Consider the following 25,438-nt stretch of genomic DNA (forward strand, 5'->3'; position numbering starts at 1 on the left):
GCATCTGTTAATAAATCCTGCTCTTGTTTGAAGTTTGAAGGCTCTAACTTATTTGCATCTTATTAAACCTGCTAAATCTGCAGGGGGTTGAATACTACTGTAGGCACTGTATCGCTAATATTATCATGGATCGAGGAAAGCAAGAGTTACTACAAGACCAATATTTCTAATGGTACCGGTGGCCTGCTGGGAAAAGTGACGGCGGTGACTTTGTGCTCCATCACAACTGTTAACAGTATGGGTATCTTGAGAACACCGATTCTGTTAACAACATAGCAGACAAGGCAGCCCACGACCAGACAGGCCCTTCTGGCATTTGCCAGAAATGCCAGATGGCCAGTTCGGCCCTGTATATCAAAATGCATTTTTTCCACCCAATGAGCCTGTAGAAACATAATGCTCTCCAGTAACATTCTCATTGAAAAAAAAATTACATTACTCATATCTTTCCATGTGATGGAAACATTTTATTCAGCCCACATGACATACAAATTATTGCAAATGTATCAATTTTTATAAAATTAAAACAAAATTGTGACAAAATAGCAGCATAATAACACCATAAACTAAAATAAAAAAAAAACAACTAATAGAAACCAGGACCGAAATATTGTCCCATTTCACTAGCAAGTTGTTTGAGCTCTTGGAAGTCCGCTTCACTTGGATCACCTGGTTCATCCACACGATTATCGAAATTAAGATTTTCTTCCTTTAAATCGTCACCCGAATCAGTATTGAATATTTGAAAGTCACTTCTTATGTCTCTCTCGTTCACGTCACCTGTCTTTGGAAAGTCAGCAAAAGCTATCTGGTCATCTTGGGAGGGCCAAGGGACAAGATCTGCGTCATAGTAGTTCAACTCCTCATCTCTTCGGACCATCGGTTGAAATAAAGAGTCTTCTCTGTAGTTTGTGAAGTCTATAACTTCATCTGGCTTCTCGCAAGTAGATATTAGGTTTCTGGAAATGGAAACATGAGGAACACTGATGTGACACGGTACAAGGCAAAAAAAAAAAAAAATCGCCAGACTGAACATGGTTCTGTTAATGATAAGAGCACTATTACAGTTAAAGAAGCCCTCATCCTCCTCTTCCCATCAACGTTTGTATCCTCTTAATATATTGCAGTCATCATATTCTATAGCATTGTATAATTACAATTGCTTGTTTTGCCTTTCTACCCAGTTGATTCTTCTCTTTTCTCTGCTCTATGTAGAAACAGGAAGTTTCTTGTCCCTGCATTTATCATTCCCCTCTTCAACTCCTGACCCACCTTCTCCTTCCTCTCCCTGCCATTGACTTTTGCATTGACTCATACAGGGAAAATTGACCTCCTGTTTCTACATATAGCTCAGAAGGATCCAGCTCGTCATTTTTTAATCACGTGATGTCATAGACCAAATTGAAAAGAGAAGAATTATTTGGGTAGAAGGGCAAAATGAGCAATTGTTAGTATAAAGAGTTCATGGAAAATTTGCATTTTTTCCACTAAAATTTTACTTTGGCCCCACATTTTCAATTTTCAAAAGAGATAATAAGATAAAATGGACCTCAACATGTGCTACACAATTTTTCCTGAGTACGCCAATACCTCATATGTGGTTGAAAACTACTTTTAAGGCACAGTGCAAAGCTCAGAAGGGAAGGAGCAACATATTGTAGTGTACATATTGTTGGAATGATTTGCAGGTGCCATGTTATATTGGCAGAGCTCCTGAAGAGCCAGAACAGAAGAATCCCCCCTTCCCCAAATAAATCGCCTCATTTCATAAACTACACCTCAATGAATTCATCTAGGGGTGCAGTGATCACATTGACGCCACAGGTGTGTGATAGACACACTTGTTCAGTGAAAAAAAAATTACATTTTTACCACAAAAATGTTGTTTTAGCTCCTGATTTTACATTGTCTTATAGGTAGTGTTGAGCATTCCGATACCGCAAGTATCGGGTATCGGCCGATATTTGCGGTATCGGAATTCCGATACCGAATTCCGATACTTCCCGCGTATCGGATACCGGAATCGGAAGTTCCCAGAATTCAAATTGAACGCAGCAGCCAATGAGGAATGAATGAAAGTGTGGGCACATCCTGTTTAGCATGGTGGGCATGTAAGTACTGGCAAGGCTGGGATTGGCTGCTGAAATGATGTCACTCTGCACTATAAAAAAGCGCTGCCACCATTTTGCGCTCACTCTGCTGTGATTTCAGTTAGGGACAGGACGCTGTGTTCTAACTGAGGGCCAGTTGAGCTTGCTAATTGCTTTATTTTCCTTTCCAAAGGCTAATTTAGCAAAACGCTGTGTGTTCTTCACTGTTCACCTTGCTCTTGCCTTGCAGCGCTGTTTTAACAGCGTTCTGCAAGGTCTCTGTGTGTGTGTGTGTGTGTGTGCAGCTCACTCTGTAGTCTGTGTGCAGCCATATACCCGGTTGTATTCAGCTCAGGGGGGGTTCACACTGCCTCACACAGTTGTTCTTTTTTGCTCTTAGTGCAGCCTGCTGCACATTTTTTCTCAAATTTCCTATTAGTGTTTTTCCACTTGTATCCAGCTAAATAGTGGAAAAACACTATATAGGATAACCTAGAGGAGGGTTTTTTGGCCTTGCAGCGCCGTTTACGGCTGTCTGCACGGTCTCCGTGTGATTTAAACTAGCTCTGTAGCCCGATCTGCACCAAAAAAAAAGTTAAGTTCACCAAACACAACTTAACACTTGTGTAGGCCACATTTGAAAAATAATAAAGTTTAGTCCACAATTTACAACATTAGTGTTTCTTACACCTGTTAGGAGGAGCATTACAGGAATAAGCACACTAAGGCCTTAGTACTTTTCTGCTTATCTTTATCTGTCAACCAAGATGAAGAGGGCAGGGAGTAAGGCACGTGGGCGTGGGCGCGGAACAGGGAGAGGAGCAGGGAGAGGACGTGGTGATTCTGTGCCTGCTGCGGGCGCCGGTGACTCGTCGTCACTCAGTTTCAGCAGGAACAGTCCTTCATGCGCAGCTTTGTCGGAGAGCGCCGTGCACCGCTGCTACGTGAAGACCAAATTGAAGCCGTTGTCGGGTGGATGGCAGCTAACGCCTCGGCATCGACTTCAGTTAGTGCCACATCCTCTCAGGCACAGAGCACTGGAGAGCAGCCATCTGTCTCTTCACCACCTGCCAAATTGGCCAGGCAGTCAGAGAGCCCAGGACAGGAGCCGTCTCTACTTCTGTTCTCTGAATCTCTTGGCTTGGAAACAGGGGGCCAGCCAAGCAGCATTGGAGAAATGGAAGAAGAGGCAGTGTGCAGTGATGCCCAACACCTTTTTCTCTCTGACTCTGAAGAGGCAGGTGGGCCAGTGCCTCCGGTGACCACAGCGCAGTACGCATCTGATGATGAAACTCAGGTGCCGCTTTCTCGTGCGTACTGTGCTGCTGAGACTACCCAGGAGGAGCAGTTGGTGGCAGAGGGTAGTGGAGATGATGAGGTCCTTGACCCATCGTGGCGTGAGGAACAGGAAGGTGGTGGGAGCAGCTCAGAGGAAGAGCTTCCTCTTACGGGCCAAAGAGGGAGAGGGAGGGGGAAGACTGCGGAGCCTGTAGCCTCCACTTTGGCACCCGTTAGGAGCCTGTCTCTTTCCAAAGCCAAAAAGGGCGCTCCCAAGACTTGCAGTGCCTGGTCCTTTTTTGACACAGTTGCAGATGACATTTGTTTTGTCAAATGCAAGCTGTGTCATCATAAAGTAAAAAGAGGGAAAAATGTCAGCAACCTCAATACCACAAATATGTGGAAACATGTGCGGACCAGGCACGCGGTGGAGTTACAGAAACACACTGAAGATGTAGGCCAACCAACAGCGGCAGCTACCACCTCTTCAGCTCGTGTTGCCTCTTCCTCCAGCTCACGCACAGCTGGTTTGGCTTCCTCCCAGAGACCTTGTGTAATTCCACCCACAGCACCACCTTCCCAGTCATCCTCACACTCCCAGTCTACTCTACAGCCATCGGTAGTACAGGCATGGGAGAAAAGGCGGGCATTCTCGGCCAACCACCCCCGAGCACAGGCTCTGAATGCAGGCATTGCCAAACTGTTGTCCCTGGAAATGCTCTCGTTCAGGCTGGTGGAGACTGACAGCTTCCGTGACTTGATGGCATTGGCAGTCCCACAGTGCAAGGTGCCCAGCCGCTTTTACTTCAGCAGGCAGGCTGTCCCTGCCCTGCACAGGCATGTTGAGGCAAACATAAAACATGCGCTACTGAACGCCGTCAGTAGCAAGGTCCACCTCACCACCGATGCGTGGACCAGTCAGCATGGACAGGGGCGATATGTTTCCCTCACTGCCCATTGGGTTAATGTTGTTGAGCCAGGTACAGATCGTGCGAGTGGCGCAGGACGTGTCCTGCCCACTCCAAGGATTGCAGGAATCCAGTCTGTACGCATCGACTCCTCCTCTTACACCAGTTCCTCTGATTCCTCTCTGCAGGATCCGTCACAGTCCACCCCCACATGGACCCGTGAACGTTTACCTATGACCGACATGAGCACAGCCGTGGCCAAACGTCAGCAGGCCGTCTTGAAACTAGTTTCATTGGGGCATCGAAGCCACACAGCGCAGGAGCTCTGGAATGCCATCAAGCAGGAGAGCGATGTGTGGTTACTGCCAGCGAATCTCCAGCCAGGCATGGTAGTGTGTGACAATGGCCGAAATCTGGTGGCAGCTTTGGCCCTTGGCAACCTCACTCACATCCCATGTCTGGCACATGTGCTCAATTTGGTTGTGCAGAGTTTTCTGAGGGACTATCCGGATCTTGATGCCCTGCTGCACAAGGTCCGCCTAGAGTGTGCTCACTTGCGGCGTTCCAGCTTGGCCAGATCCCGCATTGCTGCTCTGCAGCGCAGATTCCGCCTTCCGGAACACCGCATCATATGTGACCTACCTACCCGGTGGAATTCCACGTTACATATGTTGGAGCGGTTGTGTGAGCAGCAGCAAGCAGTTATGGAGTACCAGCTGCATCAGGCGCAAAGAAGTCGCAGTCAGCGCCGATCAGACTTCACAACCACAGAGTGGGCCACTCTGAAGGACGTCTGCCAGGTTTTGCGTCCTTTTGATTATTCCACGCGGATGGCAAGTGCAGATGATGCACTAGTCAGCATGACTGTCCCCCTTATCTGCCTGCTTCAGCAAACTTTGCAAGGGTTAAGGGATGATGTGGTGGAAGAGGTGGAGGATGAGGAGTCACCTTTTCCATCAGCTTCTGGAGAGTCAGCGCCACGTGGTTCCTCACAAAGGGGTACGCAGGGGCCAATTTGTGAGGAGGATGAGGAGGAGTCAATGGACGAGGAAGAGCTCCGTCCAGAGGAGGGAGCGACACAATTGTCCAGTGGTCAGTGTGTACAGCGAGGGTGGGGTGATGACGAGCGGGCAGAGATCATGTCTCAAGCAGGGGACAGCGTTTCTGGGCCGGTTGGCACTCTGCAGCACATGGTGGATTTTATGCTGCAGTGCCTGAGAAATGACCACCGCATCGACCACATTCTCAACATGCCTGATTATTGGGTGTTCACCCTCCTCGATCCTCGCTACCGGGACAACGTCCAAAACCTCATCCCTGCGTTGACCCGGGAGCGTAAATTGCGGGAGTACCACGACACACTGGTGAATTCCATCATCTTCTCCTGTCCAACTGAGAGGAGTGCTGCTAGTGCTTTACAAAGCAGCTCAGTGCGTCGAGGCAGTGGGGGAGGCTCTGCCCAAAGAGGGAGCAGAAGCAGTGCCTCTGCCCAAGGCAAGCCGAGTATGGCACAACTCTGGCACACTTTTGTGTGCCCGCCCCAAATGTCTACACCATCACCGGCGGCTCCAGTCAGCAGGAGGCAACGGTTCCGTCAGATGGTGACAGACTACATGGCTTGCCCTCTTACTGTACTCCCCGACGGCTCTTCCCCGTTCAAGTTTTGGGTCTCTAAGCTGGATACATGGCCAGAGCTAAGTCAGTATGCATTGGAGGTGCTGGCTTGCCCTGCGGCTAGTGTCTTATCGGAACGTGTCTTTAGTGCCGCAGGTGGTGTACTAACAGACCGTCGCATGCGACTATCCTCCGATAACGTTGACCGGTTTACTTTCCTGAAAATGAACCAGGCATGGATCTCGCAGGAATTTGCCACTCCTCTGCCTGATTAATTAATTGGGTGTCATCCAGGTCTTCTGCTGTGTTCATCTTTCTACCACCTGAAATGCTATTCCTGGGCTCCAACACCGCCAGTTGCGGCTCAGAAGTGCAGGCTGCACAGTCAAAACATACGACCCAGTGTTATTGGGTTTCAGTAACGTCAGCTGATCCCCAGCTGTGTAGCCGGCAATGTGTCCTGCGACTGCTACGCTGGCACAACAACCTGAATGTAAGGGAACCTGCCCCCCCCCCCCCGTCGTTTGTTACTGAAAGAGCCATCTTGTGCAGCAGTAATGCTGCACAAGGAAAAGGTAGCTATTTTTTTTGGGCTCCTTGCACACGCAGAACTTAACACTTATAAAATGTGTTCACTGATACCGTTATACCGTCCCAGAGCTGGGACTTTCCTTCGTAATGTGACGCAGCACAGCCGTCATTCCTACCCCCTTGGTGCCATGCGCTGCCTCCTCAGCGTTGTTTTAAGCTGTCACGGAGCCTGCGCTGTTCTGTTATCCCTTGGCCATGCCCTATTTGCGCTACTTGTCTTCTGACATAATTTGGTGTCAGGCTGGCTGCGCCTGTGCGGCCGCGCTGCCACAGATCCCGCCTCGCAGTGTCTTCTGATTGAGTCACACTGCGGGCCTGGGATCCATGGGCATGCGCAGTGCATATCTTCCCCTCGGGCTCTCGCTCATTTCCCTCCGCCTTCTTTAGACTGTGCGCCGTCAGCTGATCCCTAATAGCATGCCACGGCCGTGACAACGCACAGTCTGAAGAAGAGGGAAGGAGGGGAGTGAGAGTCGAGGATATGCACTGTGCATGCCCATGGATCCAAGGCCCGCAGTGGGATTACGTTAGACGAGACTGCGAGGTGGGATCTGGAGCAGCGTGGACGCACAGGCACTGACAGCCTGACACCAAATTATGTCAGAAGACAGGCAGCGCTAATTGGGCATGGCCAAGGGATAACAGAACAGCGCAGGCTCCGTGACAGTTTAAAACAACGCTGAGGAGGCAGCACATGGCACCAAGGGGATAGGAATGACAGCTGTGCTGTGTCCCATTACGAAGGAAATTCGCACCTCCGTGACGGTTTAACGGTATAAGGGGACACATTTTTAGTGTTTACTTCTGTGTTTGCAAGGAGCATAATTAAAAGAGCAACCTTTTCCTTTTGCATCCTTAGCGCTGCACAAGATGGCTCTTTCAGCTACAAACGTCTTGGGGGGGGGGTTAAAGGTTCCCTTTCAACTTGCTCCAATCAGGCTTCGGCCTACACTCTGTTCCTCTGCTCCTCCTGCTGTCCCTGGGCTCTAACACCGCCAGTTGGTGCCTGGAAGTGCTGTGTGCACAGTCAACAGTCGCTCCTCTGTTATTGGGGTTCAGTAACGTCAGCTGATCCCCAGCTGTGTGTGCGGTAATACCTCCAATCTGCTCCTCCTGCTGTCCCTGGGCTCTAGCACCGCCAGTTGGTGCCTGGAAGTGCTGTGTGCACAGTCAACAGTCGCTCCTCTGTTATTGGGGTTCAGTAACGTCAGCTGATCCCCAGCTGTGTGTGCGGTAATACCTCCAATCTGCTCCTCCTGCTGTCCCTGGGCTCTAACACCGCCAGTTGGTGCCTGGAAGTGCTGTGTGCACAGTCAACAGTCGCTCCTCTGTTATTGGGGTTCAGTAATGTCAGCTGATCCCCAGCTGTGTGTGCGGTAATACCTCCAATCTGCTCCTCCTGCTGTCCCTGGGCTCTAACACCGCCAGTTGGTGCCTGGAAGTGCTGTGTGCACAGTCAACAGTCGCTCCTCTGTTATTGGGGTTCAGTAACGTCAGCTGATCCCCAGCTGTGTATCCGGCAACGTGTCATGCGACCGCCACGCTGGCACAACTAAAATGTAAGGGGACCTGTCCCCCCCCCCCCCCTAGGCGTTTGTTACTGAAAGAGCCACCATGTGCAGCACTAATACTGCACAAGGGAAAGGTCGCTCTTGAAATTATGCTCCTTGGAAACGCTGAACTACACACTCATGTAATGTGTCCCCTCACACCGTCCAACCGTCCCAGAGGTGGGACTTTCCTTTGTAATGTGACGCAGCACAGCCGTCATTGCTACCCCCTTGGCACCGTGCGCTGCCTCCTTAGCGTTGTTTGATTCCGTCATGGACCCTGCACTGTTATGTTATCCCTTGGCCATGCACAGTTTGCGCTGCCCGTCCTCTGACATCATTTGTTGTCGTCCTGGCTGCGCCTGTGCGTCCACGCTGCCCGAAATCCCACCTCGCAGTGTCGTCTAATGTGATCCCACAGTGGGCCTGGTATCCATGGCCATGCGCAGTGCATATACTAGCCTCTCATTCCCCTTCTTCATGCTTCTTCAGACTAGGCGGCGTCAGCTGATCCCTAATAGCATGCCACGGCCGTGACGCCGCACAGTCTGAAGAAGCAGGAAGGAGGTGAGTGAGAGGCGATGATATGCACTGCGCATGCCCATGGATCCCTGGCCCGCAGTGGGATTACATTTGATGACACTGCAAGGTTGGATCTCGGGCAGCTTTGACGCACAGGCACTGCCAGCCTGACACCTAAATGATGTCAGAAGACGGGCACCGCTAACTGTGCAAGGCCAAGGGATAACATTACAGCGCGGGCTCCGTGACAGAACCAAACAACGTTGAGGAGGTGGCGCACGGCACCAAGGGGGTTGGAATGACGGCTGTGCTGTGTCACATTACAAAGGAAAGTCCCACTTCCAGGATGGTTTGACGGTGTGAGGGGACACATTATATGAGTGTGTACTTCAGCGTTTGCAAGGAGCATAATTTTCGGAGCCACCATTTTCCATGTGCAGTATTACTGCTGTACAAGATGGCTCTTTCAGCAACAAATGCCTGGGGGGGGGGGGGTTAAAGGTTCCCTTTCAACTTGCTCCACTGCAGGCTTCGGCCTACACTCTGCTCCTCTTTGATTCCCTGGGTTTCAACACTGTCAGTTGACACCTGGAAGTGTTGTCTACACAGAAAAAACACTAGGTGATGTGTCAGTGGGGTTCAGCACCGCCAGCTGTTCCCCTGCTGTGTAGTCGGCATCGTGTCCAGCACAAGCCACGCTGGCACAACCGACCAAAAGCTTCCACCAGTGCAGGCTTCGGCCTACACTTTGCTCCTCTCCTCCTCCTGCTGACCCTGGGCTCAAACACCGCTAGTTTTTGCCCGGAACTGCTAGCTGCACAGAGAAAAACACCAGTCAATGTGTTAGTGGGGTTCAGCAACGCCAGCTGTTCCCCTGCTGTGTAGCTGGCAACGTGTCCTGCAAACGCCACGCAGGCACATGAACTGAAATTGAAGGGAGCCTGGCCCCCTCTCCCCCAGGTGTTTCTATGTATAACATCCACCTTGTACAGTAGTACTGCTGCATTTGTACAAGGTGGCTGACTTTTTATCCTTGCCCACGTGGAACTCAACACGTACAAAATGTGTCTCTTTGAGACCATTCCACTGTCCCTGAGGTGTGACTTTCCTTTCTAATGATACGCAGCACCCCCCTTGGTAGCGCTTCCCATCTTCTGACATCATCGGTTGGCTAGTTGCGCCTGTGCGTCCGCCCTGCCTGAATAAAATGCTCCTCGTTGTCTTAATTATTTTGACTGCGAGGGTGTGATTGATGGGCATGTGCAGTGCATATGTTCGCCTGTTTTAAGTCACCTCCTTCCGCCTTCTTCAGACTGGGTGTCCTCATGGCCGCGGCATGCGATAAGGGATCAGATGAGGCCGCCCAGTCTGAAGCAGGTGTAAGGACATGTGTGAGCGGCAAACATATTTAGTGCACCAGGGCACGAATCCCAGCACCGCAGTGTGATTTTTTAAAAACACACTGTGGGTCTGGGATTCATGTCCACCGCTAACCGCAACGGCCAACATGAAATGAGGTCATAAGACAGGAAGCGCTCACAGCGCATGGCCAAAGGATCACAAGAGCGCAGACTCCTGTACAGCAACTAACAACGCTCAGGAAGCTGCGCCCATGCAAAAAGGTGTTGTTTTCGACACCTGTGCTGCTTTTCTTTAAAAAGACAAGTCACGCCTCCACTACTGTTTAACAGTATAATGGGCTAAATAGTGTACGTGTTGCATTCAGCGTGTGCAAGTAGACAAATTAATAGAGCAACCTTTTACTTGTGCAGCATTAATGCTGCAGAAGGAGTGGCTCTTGTACTTTGTAACACCTGAGGGGGGGTTAAAGGTAACCTTTGAAATTGGTTCAACTAGGCTTCGGCCTACACTCTGCTCCTCTCCTCCTCCTGCTGACCCTGGGTTCTAACAACGCTAGTTTTTGCCCGGAAATGCTAGCTGCACAGAGAAAAACGCCAGCCAATGTGTTAGTGGGGTTCAGCAACGCCAGCTGTTTCCCTGCTGTGTAGCTTGCATCGTGTCCAGCACAAGCCACGCTGGCACAACCGACCAAAAGCTGCCACCAGTGCAGGCTTCGGCCTACACTTTGCTCCTCTCCTCCTCCTCCTGCTGACCCTGGGCTCTAACACCGCTAGTTTTTGCCCGGAAATGCTAGCTGCACAGAGAAAAACACCAGCCAATGTGTTAGTGGGGTTCAGCAACGCCAGCTGTTTCCCTGCTGTGTAGCTTGCATCGTGTCCAGCACAAGCCACGCTGGCACAACCGACCAAATGCTGCCACCAGTGCAGGCTTCGGCCTACACTTTGCTCCTCTCCTCCTCCTCCTGCTGACCCTGGGCTCTAACACCGCTAGTTTTTGCCCGGACATGCAATCTGCACAGAGAAAAACACCAGCCAATGTGTTAGTGGGGTTCAGCACCGCCAGCTGTTCCCCTGCTGTGTAGCTTGCAATGTGACCTGCAAACGCCACGCAGGCACATGAACTGAAATTGAAGGGAGCCTGCCCCCCACCCCCAGGTGTTTCTATGTATAACAGCCACCTTGTACAGCAGTACTGCTGCATTTGTACAAGGTGGCTGACTTTTTCTCCTTTCCCACGTGGAACTCAACACGTACAAAATGTGTCTCATTAGAGACCATTACAATGTCCCTGAGGTGTGACTTTCCTTTGTAATGACACGCAGCACCACCCTTGTTAGCGCTGCTCGTCTTTTGACATCATTGGTTAGCTGGCTGCGCCTGTGCATCTCCCCTGCTCGAAACAACGCCCCTCGGTGTCTTATTTTTTTGGACAGCGAGGGTGTGATTGATGGGCATGTGCAGTGCATATGTTTGCCTGTGTTCACTCATCTCCTTCCGCCTTCTTCAGACTGGGTGTCCTCATGGCCGCGGCAGGCGATAAGGGATCAGATGAGGCCGCCCAGTCTGAAGCAGGTGTAAGGACATGTGTGAGCGTCAAACATATTTACTGCACAAGGCCACGAATCCCAGCCACGCAGTGTGATTTTTTGAAAACACACTGTGGGTCTGGGATTCATGTCCACCGCTAACCGCAACGGCCAACATGAAATGAGGTCATAAGACAGGAAGCGCTCACAGCGCATGGCCAAAGGATCACAAGAGCGCAGACTCCTGTACAGCAACTAACAACGCTCAGGAAGCTGCGCCCATGCAAAAAGGTGTTGTTTTCGACACCTGTGCTGCTTTTCTTTAAAAAGACAAGTCACGCCTCCACTACTGTTTAACAGTATAATGGGCTAAATAGTGTACGTGTTGCATTCAGCTTGTGCAAGTAGACAAATTAATAGAGCAACCTTTTACTTGTGCAGCATTAATGCTGCAGAAGGAGTGGCTCTTGTACTTTGTAACACCTGAGGGGGGGTTAAAGGTAACCTTTGAAATTGGTTCAACTAGGCTTCGGCCTACACTCTGCTCCTCTCCTCCTCCTGCTGACCCTGGGCTCTAACAACGCTAGTTTTTGCCCGGAAATGCTAGCTGCACAGAGAAAAACACCAGCCAATGTGTTAGTGGGGTTCAGCACCGCCAGCTGTTCCCCCGCTGTGTAGCCGGCATCGTGTCCAGCACAAGCCACGCTGGCACAACCGACCAAAAGCTGCCACCAGTGCAGGCTTCGGCCTACACTTTGCTCCTCTCCTCCTCCTGCTGACCCTGGGCTCTAACACCGCTAGTTTTTGCCCGGACATGCAATCTGCACAGAGAAAAACACCAGTCAATGTGTCAGTGGGGTTCAGCAACGCCAGCTGTTCCCCTGCTGTGTAGCTTGCAACGTGACCTGCAAACGCCACGCAGGCACATGAACTGAAATTGAAGGGAGCCTGCCCCCCACCCCCAGGTGTTTCTATGTATAGCAGCCACCTTGTACAGCAGTACTGCTGCATTTGTACAATGTGGCTGACTTTTTCTCCTTGCCCACGTGGAACTCAACACGTACAAAATGTGTCTCATTAGAGACCATTACAATGTCCCTGAGGTGTGACTTTCCTTTGTAATGACACGCAGCACCACCCTTGTTAGCGCTGCCCGTCTTTTGATATCATTGGTTAGCTGGCTGCGCCTGTGCATCTCCCCTGCTCGAAACAACGCCCCTCGGTGTCTTATTTTTTTGGACAGCGAGGGTGTGATTGATGGGCATGTGCAGTGCATATGTTTGCCTGTGTTCACTCATCTCCTTCCGCCTTCTTCAGACTGGGTGTCCTCATGGCCGCGGCAGGCGATAAGGGATCAGATGAGGCCGCCCAGTCTGAAGCAGGTGTAAGGACATGTGTGAGCGTCAAACATATTTACTGCACAAGGCCACGAATCCCAGCCACGCAGTGTGATTTTTTGAAAACACACTGTGGGTCTGGGATTCATGTCCACCGCTAACCGCAACGGCCAACATGAAATGAGGTCATAAGACAGGAAGCGCTCACAGCGCATGGCCAAAGGATCACAAGAGCGCAGACTCCTGTACAGCAACTAACAACGCTCAGGAAGCTGCGCCCATGCAAAAAGGTGTTGTTTTCGACACCTGTGCTGCTTTTCTTTAAAAAGACAAGTCACGCCTCCACTACTGTTTAACAGTATAATGGGCTAAATAGTGTACGTGTTGCATTCAGCTTGTGCAAGTAGACAAATTAATAGAGCAACCTTTTACTTGTGCAGCATTAATGCTGCAGAAGGAGTGGCTCTTGTACTTTGTAACACCTGAGGGGGGGTTAAAGGTAACCTTTGAAATTGGTTCAACTAGGCTTCGGCCTACACTCTGCTCCTCTCCTCCTCCTGCTGACCCTGGGCTCTAACAACGCTAGTTTTTGCCCGGAAATGCTAGCTGCACAGAGAAAAACACCAGCCAATGTGTTAGTGGGGTTCAGCACCGCCAGCTGTTCCCCCGCTGTGTAGCCGGCATCGTGTCCAGCACAAGCCACGCTGGCACAACCGACCAAAAGCTGCCACCAGTGCAGGCTTCGGCCTACACTTTGCTCCTCTCCTCCTCCTCCTGCTGACCCTGGGCTCTAACACCGCTAGTTTTTGCCCAGACATGCAATCTGCACAGAGAAAAACACCAGTCAATGTGTCAGTGGGGTTCAGCAACGCCAGCTGTTCCCCTGCTGTGTAGCTTGCAACGTGACCTGCAAACGCCACGCAGGCACATGAACTGAAATTGAAGGGAGCCTGCCCCCCACCCCCAGGTGTTTCTATGTATAACAGCCACCTTGTACAGCAGTACTGCTGCATTTGTACAAGGTGGCTGACTTTTTCTCCTTGCCCACGTGGAACTCAACACGTACAAAATGTGTCTCATTAGAGACCATTACAATGTCCCTGAGGTGTGACTTTCCTTTGTAATGACACGCAGCACCACCCTTGTTAGCGCTGCCCGTCTTTTGATATCATTGGTTAGCTGGCTGCGCCTGTGCATCTCCCCTGCTCGAAACAACGCCCCTCGGTGTCTTATTTTTTTGGACAGCGAGGGTGTGATTGATGGGCATGTGCAGTGCATATGTTTGCCTGTGTTCACTCATCTCCTTCCGCCTTCTTCAGACTGGGTGTCCTCATGGCCGCGGCAGGCGATAAGGGATCAGATGAGGCCGCCCAGTCTGAAGCAGGTGTAAGGACATGTGTGAGCGTCAAACATATTTACTGCACAAGGCCACGAATCCCAGCCACGCAGTGTGATTTTTTGAAAACACACTGTGGGTCTGGGATTCATGTCCACCGCTAACCGCAACGGCCAACATGAAATGAGGTCATAAGACAGGAAGCGCTCACAGCGCATGGCCAAAGGATCACAAGAGCGCAGACTCCTGTACAGCAACTAACAACGCTCAGGAAGCTGCGCCCATGCAAAAAGGTGTTGTTTTCGACACCTGTGCTGCTTTTCTTTAAAAAGACAAGTCACGCCTCCACTACTGTTTAACAGTATAATGGGCTAAATAGTGTACATGTTGCATTCAGCTTGTGCAAGTAGACAAATTAATAGAGCAACCTTTTACTTGTGCAGCATTAATGCTGCAGAAGGAGTGGCTCTTGTACTTTGTAACACCTGAGGGGGGGTTAAAGGTAACCTTTGAAATTGGTTCAACTAGGCTTCGGCCTACACTCTGCTCCTCTCCTCCTCCTGCTGACCCTGGGCTCTAACAACGCTAGTTTTTGCCCGGAAATGCTAGCTGCACAGAGAAAAACACCAGCCAATGTGTTAGTGGGGTTCAGCACCGCCAGCTGTTCCCCCGCTGTGTAGCCGGCATCGTGTCCAGCAAAAGCCACGCTGGCACAACCGACCAAAAGCTGCCACCAGTGCAGGCTTCGGCCTACACTTTGCTCCTCTCCTCCTCCTGCTGACCCTGGGCTCAAACACCGCTAGTTTTTGCCCGGAAATGCTAGCTGCACAGAGAAAAACACCAGCCAATGTGTTAGTGGGGTTCAGCACCGCCAGCTGTTCCCCCGCTGTGTAGCCGGCATCGTGTCCAGCACAAGCCACGCTGGCACAACCGACCAAAAGCTGCCACCAGTGCAGGCTTCGGCCTACACTTTGCTCCTCTCCTTCTCCTGCTGACCCTGGGCTCTAACACCGCCAGTTTTTGCCCGGACATGCGATCTGCACAGAGAAAAACACCAGCCAATGTGTTAGTGGGGTTCAGCAACGCCAGCTGTTCCCCTGCTGTGTAGCTTGCAACGTGACCTGCAAACGCCACGCAGGCACATGAACTGAAATTGAAGGGAGCCTGGCCCCCACCCCCAGGTGTTTCTATGTATAACAGCCACCTTGTACAGCAGTACTGCTGCATTTGTACAAGGTGGCTGATGTTTTCTCCTTGCCCACGTGGAACTCAACACGTACAAAATGTGTCTCATTAGAGACCATTACAATGTCCCTGAGGTGTGACTTTCCTTTGTAATGACACGCAGCACCACCCTTGTTAGCGCTGCCCGTCTTTTGACATCATTGGTTAGCTGGCTGCGCCTGTGCATCTCCCCTGCTCGAAACAACGCCCCTCGGTGTCTTATTTTTTTGGACAGCGAGGGTGTGATTGATGGGCATGTGCAGTGCATATGTTTGCCTGTGTTCACTCATCTCCTTCCGCCTTCTTCAGACTGGGTGTCCTCATGGCCGCGGCAGGCGATAAGGGATCAGATGAGGCCGCCCAGTCTGAAGCAGGTGTAAGGACATGTGTGAGCGTCAAACATATTTACTGCACAAGGCCACGAATCCCAGCCACGCAGTGTGATTTTTTGAAAACACACTGTGGGTCTGGGATTCATGTCCACCGCTAACCGCAACGGCCAACATGAAATGAGGTCATAAGACAGGAAGCGCTCACAGCGCATGGCCAAAGGATCACAAGAGCGCAGACTCCTGTACAGCAACTAACAACGCTCAGGAAGCTGCGCCCATGCAAAAAGGTGTTGTTTTCGACACCTGTGCTGCTTTTCTTTAAAAAGACAAGTCACGCCTCCACTACTGTTTAACAGTATAATGGGCTAAATAGTGTACGTGTTGCATTCAGCTTGTGCAAGTAGACAAATTAATAGAGCAACCTTTTACTTGTGCAGCATTAATGCTGCAGAAGGAGTGGCTCTTGTACTTTGTAACACCTGAGGGGGGGTTAAAGGTAACCTTTGAAATTGGTTCAACTAGGCTTCGGCCTACACTCTGCTCCTCTCCTCCTCCTGCTGACCCTGGGCTCTAACAACGCTAGTTTTTGCCCGGAAATGCTAGCTGCACAGAGAAAAACACCAGCCAATGTGTTAGTGGGGTTCAGCACCGCCAGCTGTTCCCCCGCTGTGTAGCCGGCATCGTGTCCAGCAAAAGCCACGCTGGCACAACCGACCAAAAGCTGCCACCAGTGCAGGCTTCGGCCTACACTTTGCTCCTCTCCTCCTCCTGCTGACCCTGGGCTCAAACACCGCTAGTTTTTGCCCGGAAATGCTAGCTGCACAGAGAAAAACACCAGCCAATGTGTTAGTGGGGTTCAGCACCGCCAGCTGTTCCCCCGCTGTGTAGCCGGCATCGTGTCCAGCACAAGCCACGCTGGCACAACCGACCAAAAGCTGCCACCAGTGCAGGCTTCGGCCTACACTTTGCTCCTCTCCTCCTCCTGCTGACCCTGGGCTCTAAAACCGCCAGTTTTTGCCCGGACATGCGATCTGCACAGAGAAAAACACCAGCCAATGTGTTAGTGGGGTTCAGCAACGCCAGCTGTTCCCCTGCTGTGTAGCTTGCAACGTGACCTGCAAACGCCACGCAGGCACATGAACTGAAATTGAAGGGAGCCTGGCCCCCACCCCCAGGTGTTTCTATGTATAACAGCCACCTTGTACAGCAGTACTGCTGCATTTGTACAAGGTGGCTGATGTTTTCTCCTTGCCCACGTGGAACTCAACACGTACAAAATGTGTCTCTTTGAGACCATTCCACTGTCCCTGAGGTGTGACTTTCCTTTCTAATGATACGCAGCACCCCCCTTGGTAGCGCTTCCCGTCTTCTGACATCATTGGTTGGCTACTTGCGCCTGTTCGTCCGCCCTGCCTGAATAAAATGCTCCTCGTTGTCTTAATTATTTTGACTGCGAGGGTGTGATTGATGGGCACGAGCAGTGCATATCTTCGCCTGTCTTAACTCATCTCCTTCCGCCTTCTTCAGACTGTGCAGCCTCATGGCCGCGGCATGCGAGAAGGGATCAGCAGAGGCCGCCCAGTCTGAAGCAGGTGTAAGGACGTGTGTGAGCGGCCAAAATATTTACAGCTCAAGGCCACGAATCCCAGCACCGCAGTGTGGCTTTATGAAAAGACACTGTGGGTCTGGGATTTATGGCCATCGTTAACCGCAACGGCCAACATGAAATGATGTCATAAGATGGGCAGCGCTAACAGGGCATTGCCAAGGGATAACACAAGAGCGCAGACTCCTGTACAGCAAATAACAACGCTCAGGAAGCTGCGCCAAGCACCAAGGCGTTATTTTGGACACCTGTGCTGCGTCTCATCAAAAAACCAAGTCACGCATCCACTACAGTTTGACTGTAGAATGGGGTAAATTGTGTATGTCTTTCATTCAGCGTGTGCAAGTAGACAAATTAATAGAGCAACCTTTCACTTGTGCAGCATTAATACTGCACAAGGTGTGTCTCTTGTACTTTGTAACACCTGAGGGGGGGGTTAAAGGTTTCCTTTGAAATTGGTTCAACTAGGCTTCGGCCTACACTCTGCTCCTCTCCTCCTCCTCCTGCTTCAACACGGGCTCTAACATCGCTAGTTTTTGCCCGCAAGTGCTAGCTGCACAGAGAAAAACACACGCCATTGTGTTAGTGGGGTTCAGCTACGCCAGCTGTTCCCCCAGTGTGTAGCCGGCAAAGTGTCCTGCAAACGCAACGCAGACACAAAGCTGCCTCCAGTGCAGGCTTCGGCCTACACTCATCTCCCCCTGCTTACCCTTTGCTCCAACACCGCTAGTTGGGGCTCTAGGAAGACAATCTTTAATAGGCAAGGCAACGCATCTGGGTTCCAGCACCGCCAGCTGGTTCTCGGCAGTGTTCTTGTCACAGGTACTCCCTCGTGCCAAGCCTGGTTTCAGCACCGTCAGCTGTTTCCGGGTTGTGTCAACTTCACTGAGACGCCTATGCTTGCCCCGTCGTGGTGCGGTCGAGTTAGCCAACTCCAGGGTGCCTCCAGTTTAGGAGCTTCCTATGTGGGCTGCGTGAACTGGTAGTCAAGGCTGGTTCTGTAGTGCCAGTAGGCCCAGCTCCCCCTGTAGGACTGTTGGGGTTCGGTAACTGCGGCTGCCTCGCGGCCTAGCTGTTCTCTCCTCTCCTGTGGGCCTTCGGGTCCACCACCTGGTTCCAGCACCGTCAGCTGGTTCCGGGCCGAGCCTTTGGCTTAGGTGCCTCCTCCTGGGTATCCGAGTTCCGCCAACGCCAGGCGGTCCTTGGTAGTGCTTTTAAGCACGGGCACCTACAGCTTAGTAACCGGGTTCCAGCACCGTCAGCTGGTCCTCGGTCGTGCCATTGGCTCTTGCACACTGGGGCAACGCATCTGGGTTCCAGCACCGCCAGCTGGTTCTCGGCAGTGTTCTTGTCACAGGTACTCCCTCGTGCCAAGCCTGGTTTCAGCACCGTCAGCTGTTTCCGGGTTGTGTCAACTTCACTGAGACGCCTATGCTTGCCCCGTCGTGGTGCGGTCGAGTTAGCCAACTCCAGGGTGCCTCCAGTTTAGGAGCTTCCTATGTGGGCTGCGTGAACTGGTAGTCAAGGCTGGTTCTGTAGTGCCAGTAGGCCCAGCTCCCCCTGTAGGACTGTTGGGGTTCGGTAACTGCGGCTGCCTCGCGGCCTAGCTGTTCTCTCCTCTCCTGTGGGCCTTCGGGTCCACCACCTGGTTCCAGCACCGTCAGCTGGTTCCGGGCCGAGCCTTTGGCTTAGGTGCCTCCTCCTGGGTATCCGAGTTCCGCCAACGCCAGGCGGTCCTTGGTAGTGCTTTTAAGCACGGGCACCTACAGCTTAGTAACCGGGTTCCAGCACCGTCAGATGGTCCTCGGTCGTGCCATTGGCTCTTGCACACTGGGGCAACGCATCTGGGTTCCAGCACCGCCAGCTGGTTCTCGGCAGTGTTCTTGTCACAGGTACTCCCTCGTGCCAAGCCTGGTTTCAGCACCGTCAGCTGTTTCCGGGTTGTGTCAACTTCACTGAGACGCCTATGCTTGCCCCGTCGTGGTGCGGTCGAGTTAGCCAACTCCAGGGTGCCTCCAGTTTAGGAGCTTCCTATGTGGGCTGCGTGAACTGGTAGTCAAGGCTGGTTCTGTAGTGCCAGTAGGCCCAGCTCCCCCTGTAGGACTGTTGGGGTTCGGTAACTGCGGCTGCCTCGCGGCCTAGCTGTTCTCTCCTCTCCTGTGGGCCTTCGGGTCCACCACCTGGTTCCAGCACCGTCAGCTGGTTCCGGGCCGAGCCTTTGGCTTAGGTGCCTCCTCCTGGGTATCCGAGTTCCGCCAACGCCAGGCGGTCCTTAGTAGTGCTTTTAAGCGCGGGCACCTACAGCTTAGTAACCGGGTTCCAGCACCGTCAGCTGGTCCTCGGTCATGCCATTGGCTCTTGCACACTGGGGCAACGCATCTGGGTTCCAGCACCGCCAGCTGGTTCTCGGCAGTGTTCTTGTCACAGGTACTCCCTCGTGCCAAGCCTGGTTTCAGCACCGTCAGCTGTTTCTGGGTTGTGTCAACTTCACTGAGACGCCTATGCTTGCCCCGTCGTGGTGCGGTCGAGTTAGCCAACTCCAGGGTGCCTCCAGTTTAGGAGCTTCCTATGTGGGCTGTGTGAACTGGTAGTCAAGGCTGGTTCTGTAGTGCCAGTAGGCCCAGCTCCCCCTGTAGGACTGTTGGGGTTCGGTAACTGCGGCTGCCTCGCGGCCTAGCTGTTCTCTCCTCTCCTGTGGACCTTCGGGTCCACCACCTGGTTCCAGCACCGTCAGCTGGTTCCGGGCCGAGCCTTTGGCTTAGGTGCCTCCTCCTGGGTATCCGAGTTCCGCCAACGCCAGGCGGTCCTTGGTAGTGCTTTTAAGCGCGGGCACCTACAGCTTAGTAACCGGGTTCCAGCACCGTCAGCTGGTCCTCGGTCGTGCCATTGGCTCTTGCACACTGGGGCAACGCATCCGGGTTCCAGCACCGCCAGCTGGTTCTCGGCAGTGTTCTTGTCACAGGTACTCCCTCGTGCCAAGCCTGGTTTCAGCACCGTCAGCTGTTTCCGGGTTGTGTCAACTTCACTGAGACGCCTATGCTTGCCCCGTCGTGGTGCGGTCGAGTTAGCCAACTCCAGGGTGCCTCCAGTTTAGGAGCTTCCTATGTGGGCTGCGTGAACTGGTAGTCAAGGCTGGTTCTGTAGTGCCAGTAGGCCCAGCTCCCCCTGTAGGACTGTTGGGGTTCGGTAACTGCGGCTGCCTCGCGGCCTAGCTGTTCTCTCCTCTCCTGTGGGCCTTCGGGTCCACCACCTGGTTCCAGCACCGTCAGCTGGTTCCGGGCCGAGCCTTTGGCTTAGGTGCCTCCTCCTGGGTATCCGAGTTCCGCCAACGCCAGGCGGTCCTTGGTAGTGCTTTTAAGCACGGGCACCTACAGCTTAGTAACCGGGTTCCAGCACCGTCAGCTGGTCCTCGGTCGTGCCATTGGCTCTTGCACACTGGGGCAACGCATCTGGGTTCCAGCACCGCCAGCTGGTTCTCGGCAGTGTTCTTGTCACAGGTACTCCCTCGTGCCAAGCCTGGTTTCAGCACAGTCAGCTGTTTCCGGGTTGTGTCAACTTCACTGAGACGCCTATGCTTGCCCCGTCGTGGTGCGGTCGAGTTAGCCAACTCCAGGGTGCCTCCAGTTTAGGAGCTTCCTATGTGGGCTGCGTGAACTGGTAGTCAAGGCTGGTTCTGTAGTGCCAGTAGGCCCAGCTCCCCCTGTAGGACTGTTGGGGTTCGGTAACTGCGGCTGCCTCGCGGCCTAGCTGTTCTCTCCTCTCCTGTGGACCTTCGGGTCCACCACCTGGTTCCAGCACCGTCAGCTGGTTCCGGGCCGAGCCTTTGGCTTAGGTGCCTCCTCCTGGGTATCCGAGTTCCGCCAACGCCAGGCGGTCCTTGGTAGTGCTTTTAAGCGCGGGCACCTACAGCTTAGTAACCGGGTTCCAGCACCGTCAGCTGGTCCTCGGTCGTGCCATTGGCTCTTGCACACTGGGGCAACGCATCCGGGTTCCAGCACCGCCAGCTGGTTCTCGGCAGTGTTCTTGTCACAGGTACTCCCTCGTGCCAAGCCTGGTTTCAGCACCGTCAGCTGTTTCCGGGTTGTGTCAACTTCACTGAGACGCCTATGCTTGCCCCGTCGTGGTGCGGTCGAGTTAGCCAACTCCAGGGTGCCTCCAGTTTAGGAGCTTCCTATGTGGGCTGCGTGAACTGGTAGTCAAGGCTGGTTCTGTAGTGCCAGTAGGCCCAGCTCCCCCTGTAGGACTGTTGGGGTTCGGTAACTGCGGCTGCCTCGCGGCCTAGCTGTTCTCCCCTCTCCTGTGGACCTTCGGGTCCACCACCTGGTTCCAGCACCGTCAGCTGGTTCCGGGCCGAGCCTTTGGCTTAGGTGCCTCCTCCTGGGTATCCGAGTTCCGCCAACGCCAGGCGGTCCTTGGTAGTGCTTTTAAGCGCGGGCACCTACAGCTTAGTAACCGGGTTCCAGCACCGTCAGCTGGTCCTCGGTCGTGCCATTGGCTCTTGCACACTGGGGCAACGCATCCGGGTTCCAGCACCGCCAGCTGGTTCTCGGCAGTGTTCTTGTCACAGGTACTCCCTCGTGCCAAGCCTGGTTTCAGCACCGTCAGCTGTTTCCGGGTTGTGTCAACTTCACTGAGACGCCTATGCTTGCCCCGTCGTGGTGCGGTCGAGTTAGCCAACTCCAGGGTGCCTCCAGTTTAGGAGCTTCCTATGTGGGCTGCGTGAACTGGTAGTCAAGGCTGGTTCTGTAGTGCCAGTAGGCCCAGCTCCCCCTGTAGGACTGTTGGGGTTCGGTAACTGCGGCTGCCTGGCGGCCTAGCTGTTCTCTCCTCTCCTGTGGGCCTTCGGGTCCACCACCTGGTTCCAGCACCGTCAGCTGGTTCTAGGCAGTGTCTTTTGCTCTTGTACCTTCTGCTCCCCATCCTGGTTCCAGTAACGTCAGCTGGTTCCGGGCAGAGCCTTTGGCTTAGGTGCCTCCTTCTGGGTATCCAAGTTCCACCAACGTCAGGTGGTCCTTGGTAGTGCTTTCAGGCACGGGTACCTCCTGCTTAGTAACCGGGTTCCAGTAACGTCAGCTGGTCCTCGGTAGTTCCATTGGCTCTTGGACCTTCGGCTACCCATCCGGGTTCCAGTACCGTCAGCTGGTTCTCGGCAGTGTCTTTTGCTCTTGTACCTTCTGCTCCCCATCCTGGTTCCAGTAACGTCAGCTGGTTCCGGGCAGAGCCTTTGGATTAGGTGCCTCCTTCTGGGTATCCGAGTTCCGCCAACGTCAGGCGGTCCTTGGTAGTGCTTTTTAGCACGGGTACCTCCTGCTTAGTAACCGGGTTCCATTAACATCAGCTGGTCCTCGGTAGTTCCATAGGCTCTTGAACCTTCGGGTAGCCATCCAAGTTCCAGTTCCATCAGCTGGTTCTTGGCATTTTCTCAGCCTTCTTGTACCTTCTGCTACATTTCCAAGTTTAAGACCCTAAAGTCGACGACCTGGAAGACCACCCCGATGACGACGACGACGACCCGGAAGACCACCCCGATGACGACGACGACGACGGCGGAGACGACGACGGAGACGACGACGGCGGAGACGACGACGGCGGAGATGACGACACTGAAGACGACGACCCTGGAGACGACGACATGGAAGACCGAGAAGCAGAAGAACAAGAGGCTGCAGAACAAAGAGCATAAGAACATTAAGCATAACACTTAATATCAGAGCAAAAGATATTATCTAAATTATATGCAGAAGAAGACTAAGCAGTGTATGGGGGTGAGTCCGTTCCTCCTCGTGGTGCCCCTGGATAAAGCCTGATGCTGCAGGCCAAACTGAACGTGGACAAATGTAACTTTTGTGACTGGCAGAACGGAAGGTGTAATCTTCCAACTTTTATAGATAACAACTACGGGAATGCCTGTCACAAATGAGAATATGATGAAGAAGTAGAATAGGAAGAATAATAACAGTGGAATAAAAAGAATATGTAGAATAGGAAGAATAATAATAGTTGAAGAAAATGAATATGAAGAATGTAATAAAAAAAAAAAATAGGTAGAAGATGAAGAAGAAGATGAATAAGGTGAAGAAGTTGATGTCAAAGATGCTGATGATGATGAAGATGAAAGTGTGGGAAAAGGAAAAAAAGGAAGGGGAAGGTCGTGGAATAGTGAAACATCAATATCTGGCAAAATAAAAAAAAATTTACATAGTCAATATCTTTTTCAATCCGAACGTCTTTAAAAAAAAAAAAAATCATGCTATTCTATTTGATTGGACTAATCCTCATTGCCTTTAATGTCTCCGCCACCTCCCCCATACATCCTACATTATTCTTAGTTGTTTTCCTTCATGTAGAATGAACCTACAAGGAAAGAAAGGGTTTATTTTAATTCCGATATTTTGGTCCCATTGACTTGCATTGGGATCGGGTATCGGTATCGGCGATATCCGATATTTTTTGAATATCGGCCGATCCAAACCGATACCGATACTTTCCGATATCGGAAGGTATCGCTCAACACTACTTATAGGTAAATTGGTAAAAATTGCACCAAAATTTGTCACACAATTTCTGCTGAATGTGGCAATACTCCATAAATGGCTGTACAGTGCTACTTAATCGTACGACAAGGCTTCGGAGCGAAGGAGGGCTGCATTTCTTTTGGGGGGAGTGGAGCCTTAGAACTTTTTCAGAGCCTTTGTACAACCAGTAACATAGAAGCCCCAATATTTCTGTTAGTAGATGACAGACCTGAGTGGGGACTTGCTTATTTTTTGCAGATTGAGTTGAAGCTTTTGTTGGGAACATTTTAGACAACATTTAGGATCACAGTTATCCTGCGCTCTACGCTGAGCACTTACATCTTGGTTTCCAAATAAATCTCCAAATTATGTGATTCAGATAAAACCCCTGTGGGATCCATTCACTATAATGAGGCAGCAGAGCTACTCTGTACGCCGTCTGACCTCTGGTCAGTGGTGTCCTTTTCAGAGGTGCACAAAACTGTGGCGGACTTTGCTTTTATGCACGCCTAAAAAGACAGAAACCGCTGGATCATAAGCGGCCAGACAGCATCCACATTGCCTCCTTCTGCCTCATTATAGGGAATCTTCCACCAGAGGTCCTGTCTGAATCACGTATTTCAGAGATTAACACGGAAACACCAAAGCAAGTGCTCAGTGCAGAGCGCAGGATAAATGTGCGCCTAGCCTTACTGCAATCTTTGGGAGACCATTTCTCATGGGTATAAGTGATTAGGCGACTATTCTTCGGGTCGGTGCGATTACAGATTTTCTGTTTGGCAGCTGTCACACACAAAAAGATTTTTTTTTTATTGCAAAATAAAGTTTTTGTATCACCATATTTTGAGAGCTATAATTTTTCCAAATTTTTGCTGACAGTCATATGACGGCTTTTTTTTTAGTCGGACTAGTTGACATTTTTATTGGTACCATTTTTGGTCACATAATGTTTTTATCACTTTCTATTCCAATTTTTGGGAGGCAGAATGAACAAAAACCAGCAATTCAGGATATATTTTTTAAAACATCAGTTTTTTTAAATCTGTGGCATGTCAATTCTTGCACCCATAGAAAGCAATAACAATGCATTTTTGTAGAATAAGATTATGTTCTCACGATGCGCTTTTGATGAGTTTTTGATGTGGCAGATTTTCCTGCACCATTTCTGCCCCATGAAGCAAAAAAGGTTACGAGCGCATTATAGAGTTCCACTAGAGGGAGCACATTATAGAGTTCCCCTAGAGCAGGGGTCCCCAACTCCAGTCCTCAAGGCCCACCAACAGGTCATGTTTTCAGGATTTCCTTTGCATTGCACAGGTGATGCAATTATTACCTGGGCAAGACTAAGGAAATCCTGAAAACATGACCTGTTGGTGGGCCTTGAGGACTGGATGTGGGGACCCCTGCCCTAGAGGGAGCACATTATAGAGTTCCACTAGAGGGAGCACATTATAGAGTTCCACTAGAGGGAGCACATTATAGAGTTCCCCTAGAGGGAGCACATTATACAGTTCCCCTAGAGGGAGCACATTATAGAGCTCCCCTAGAGGGAGCACGTTATAGAGTTCCCCTAGGGGGAGCGCATTATAGAGTTCCCCTAAAGGGAGCGCATTATAGAGTTCCCCTAAAGGGAGCGCATTATAGAGTT

General features: G+C 51.6%; 1 protein-coding gene across 1 annotated transcript in view; it reads right to left on the reverse strand.

Moving 5' to 3' along the window:
• Positions 1-446: 446 nt before the first annotated feature.
• The window catches only part of LOC138651979 (dickkopf-related protein 3-like), a 58,639-nt gene continuing 33,647 nt past the window's right edge, over positions 447-25,438 (reverse strand). The window contains exon 5 of the mRNA XM_069742641.1: positions 447-959. Coding sequence (XP_069598742.1) covers positions 587-959 — 373 coding nt within the window. The 3' untranslated portion in view covers positions 447-586. The remainder of the gene's footprint in view (positions 960-25,438) is intronic.

Source organism: Ranitomeya imitator, chromosome 10 (genome assembly GCF_032444005.1).
Source record: "Ranitomeya imitator isolate aRanImi1 chromosome 10, aRanImi1.pri, whole genome shotgun sequence".
Lineage (NCBI taxonomy): Eukaryota > Metazoa > Chordata > Amphibia > Anura > Dendrobatidae > Ranitomeya > Ranitomeya imitator.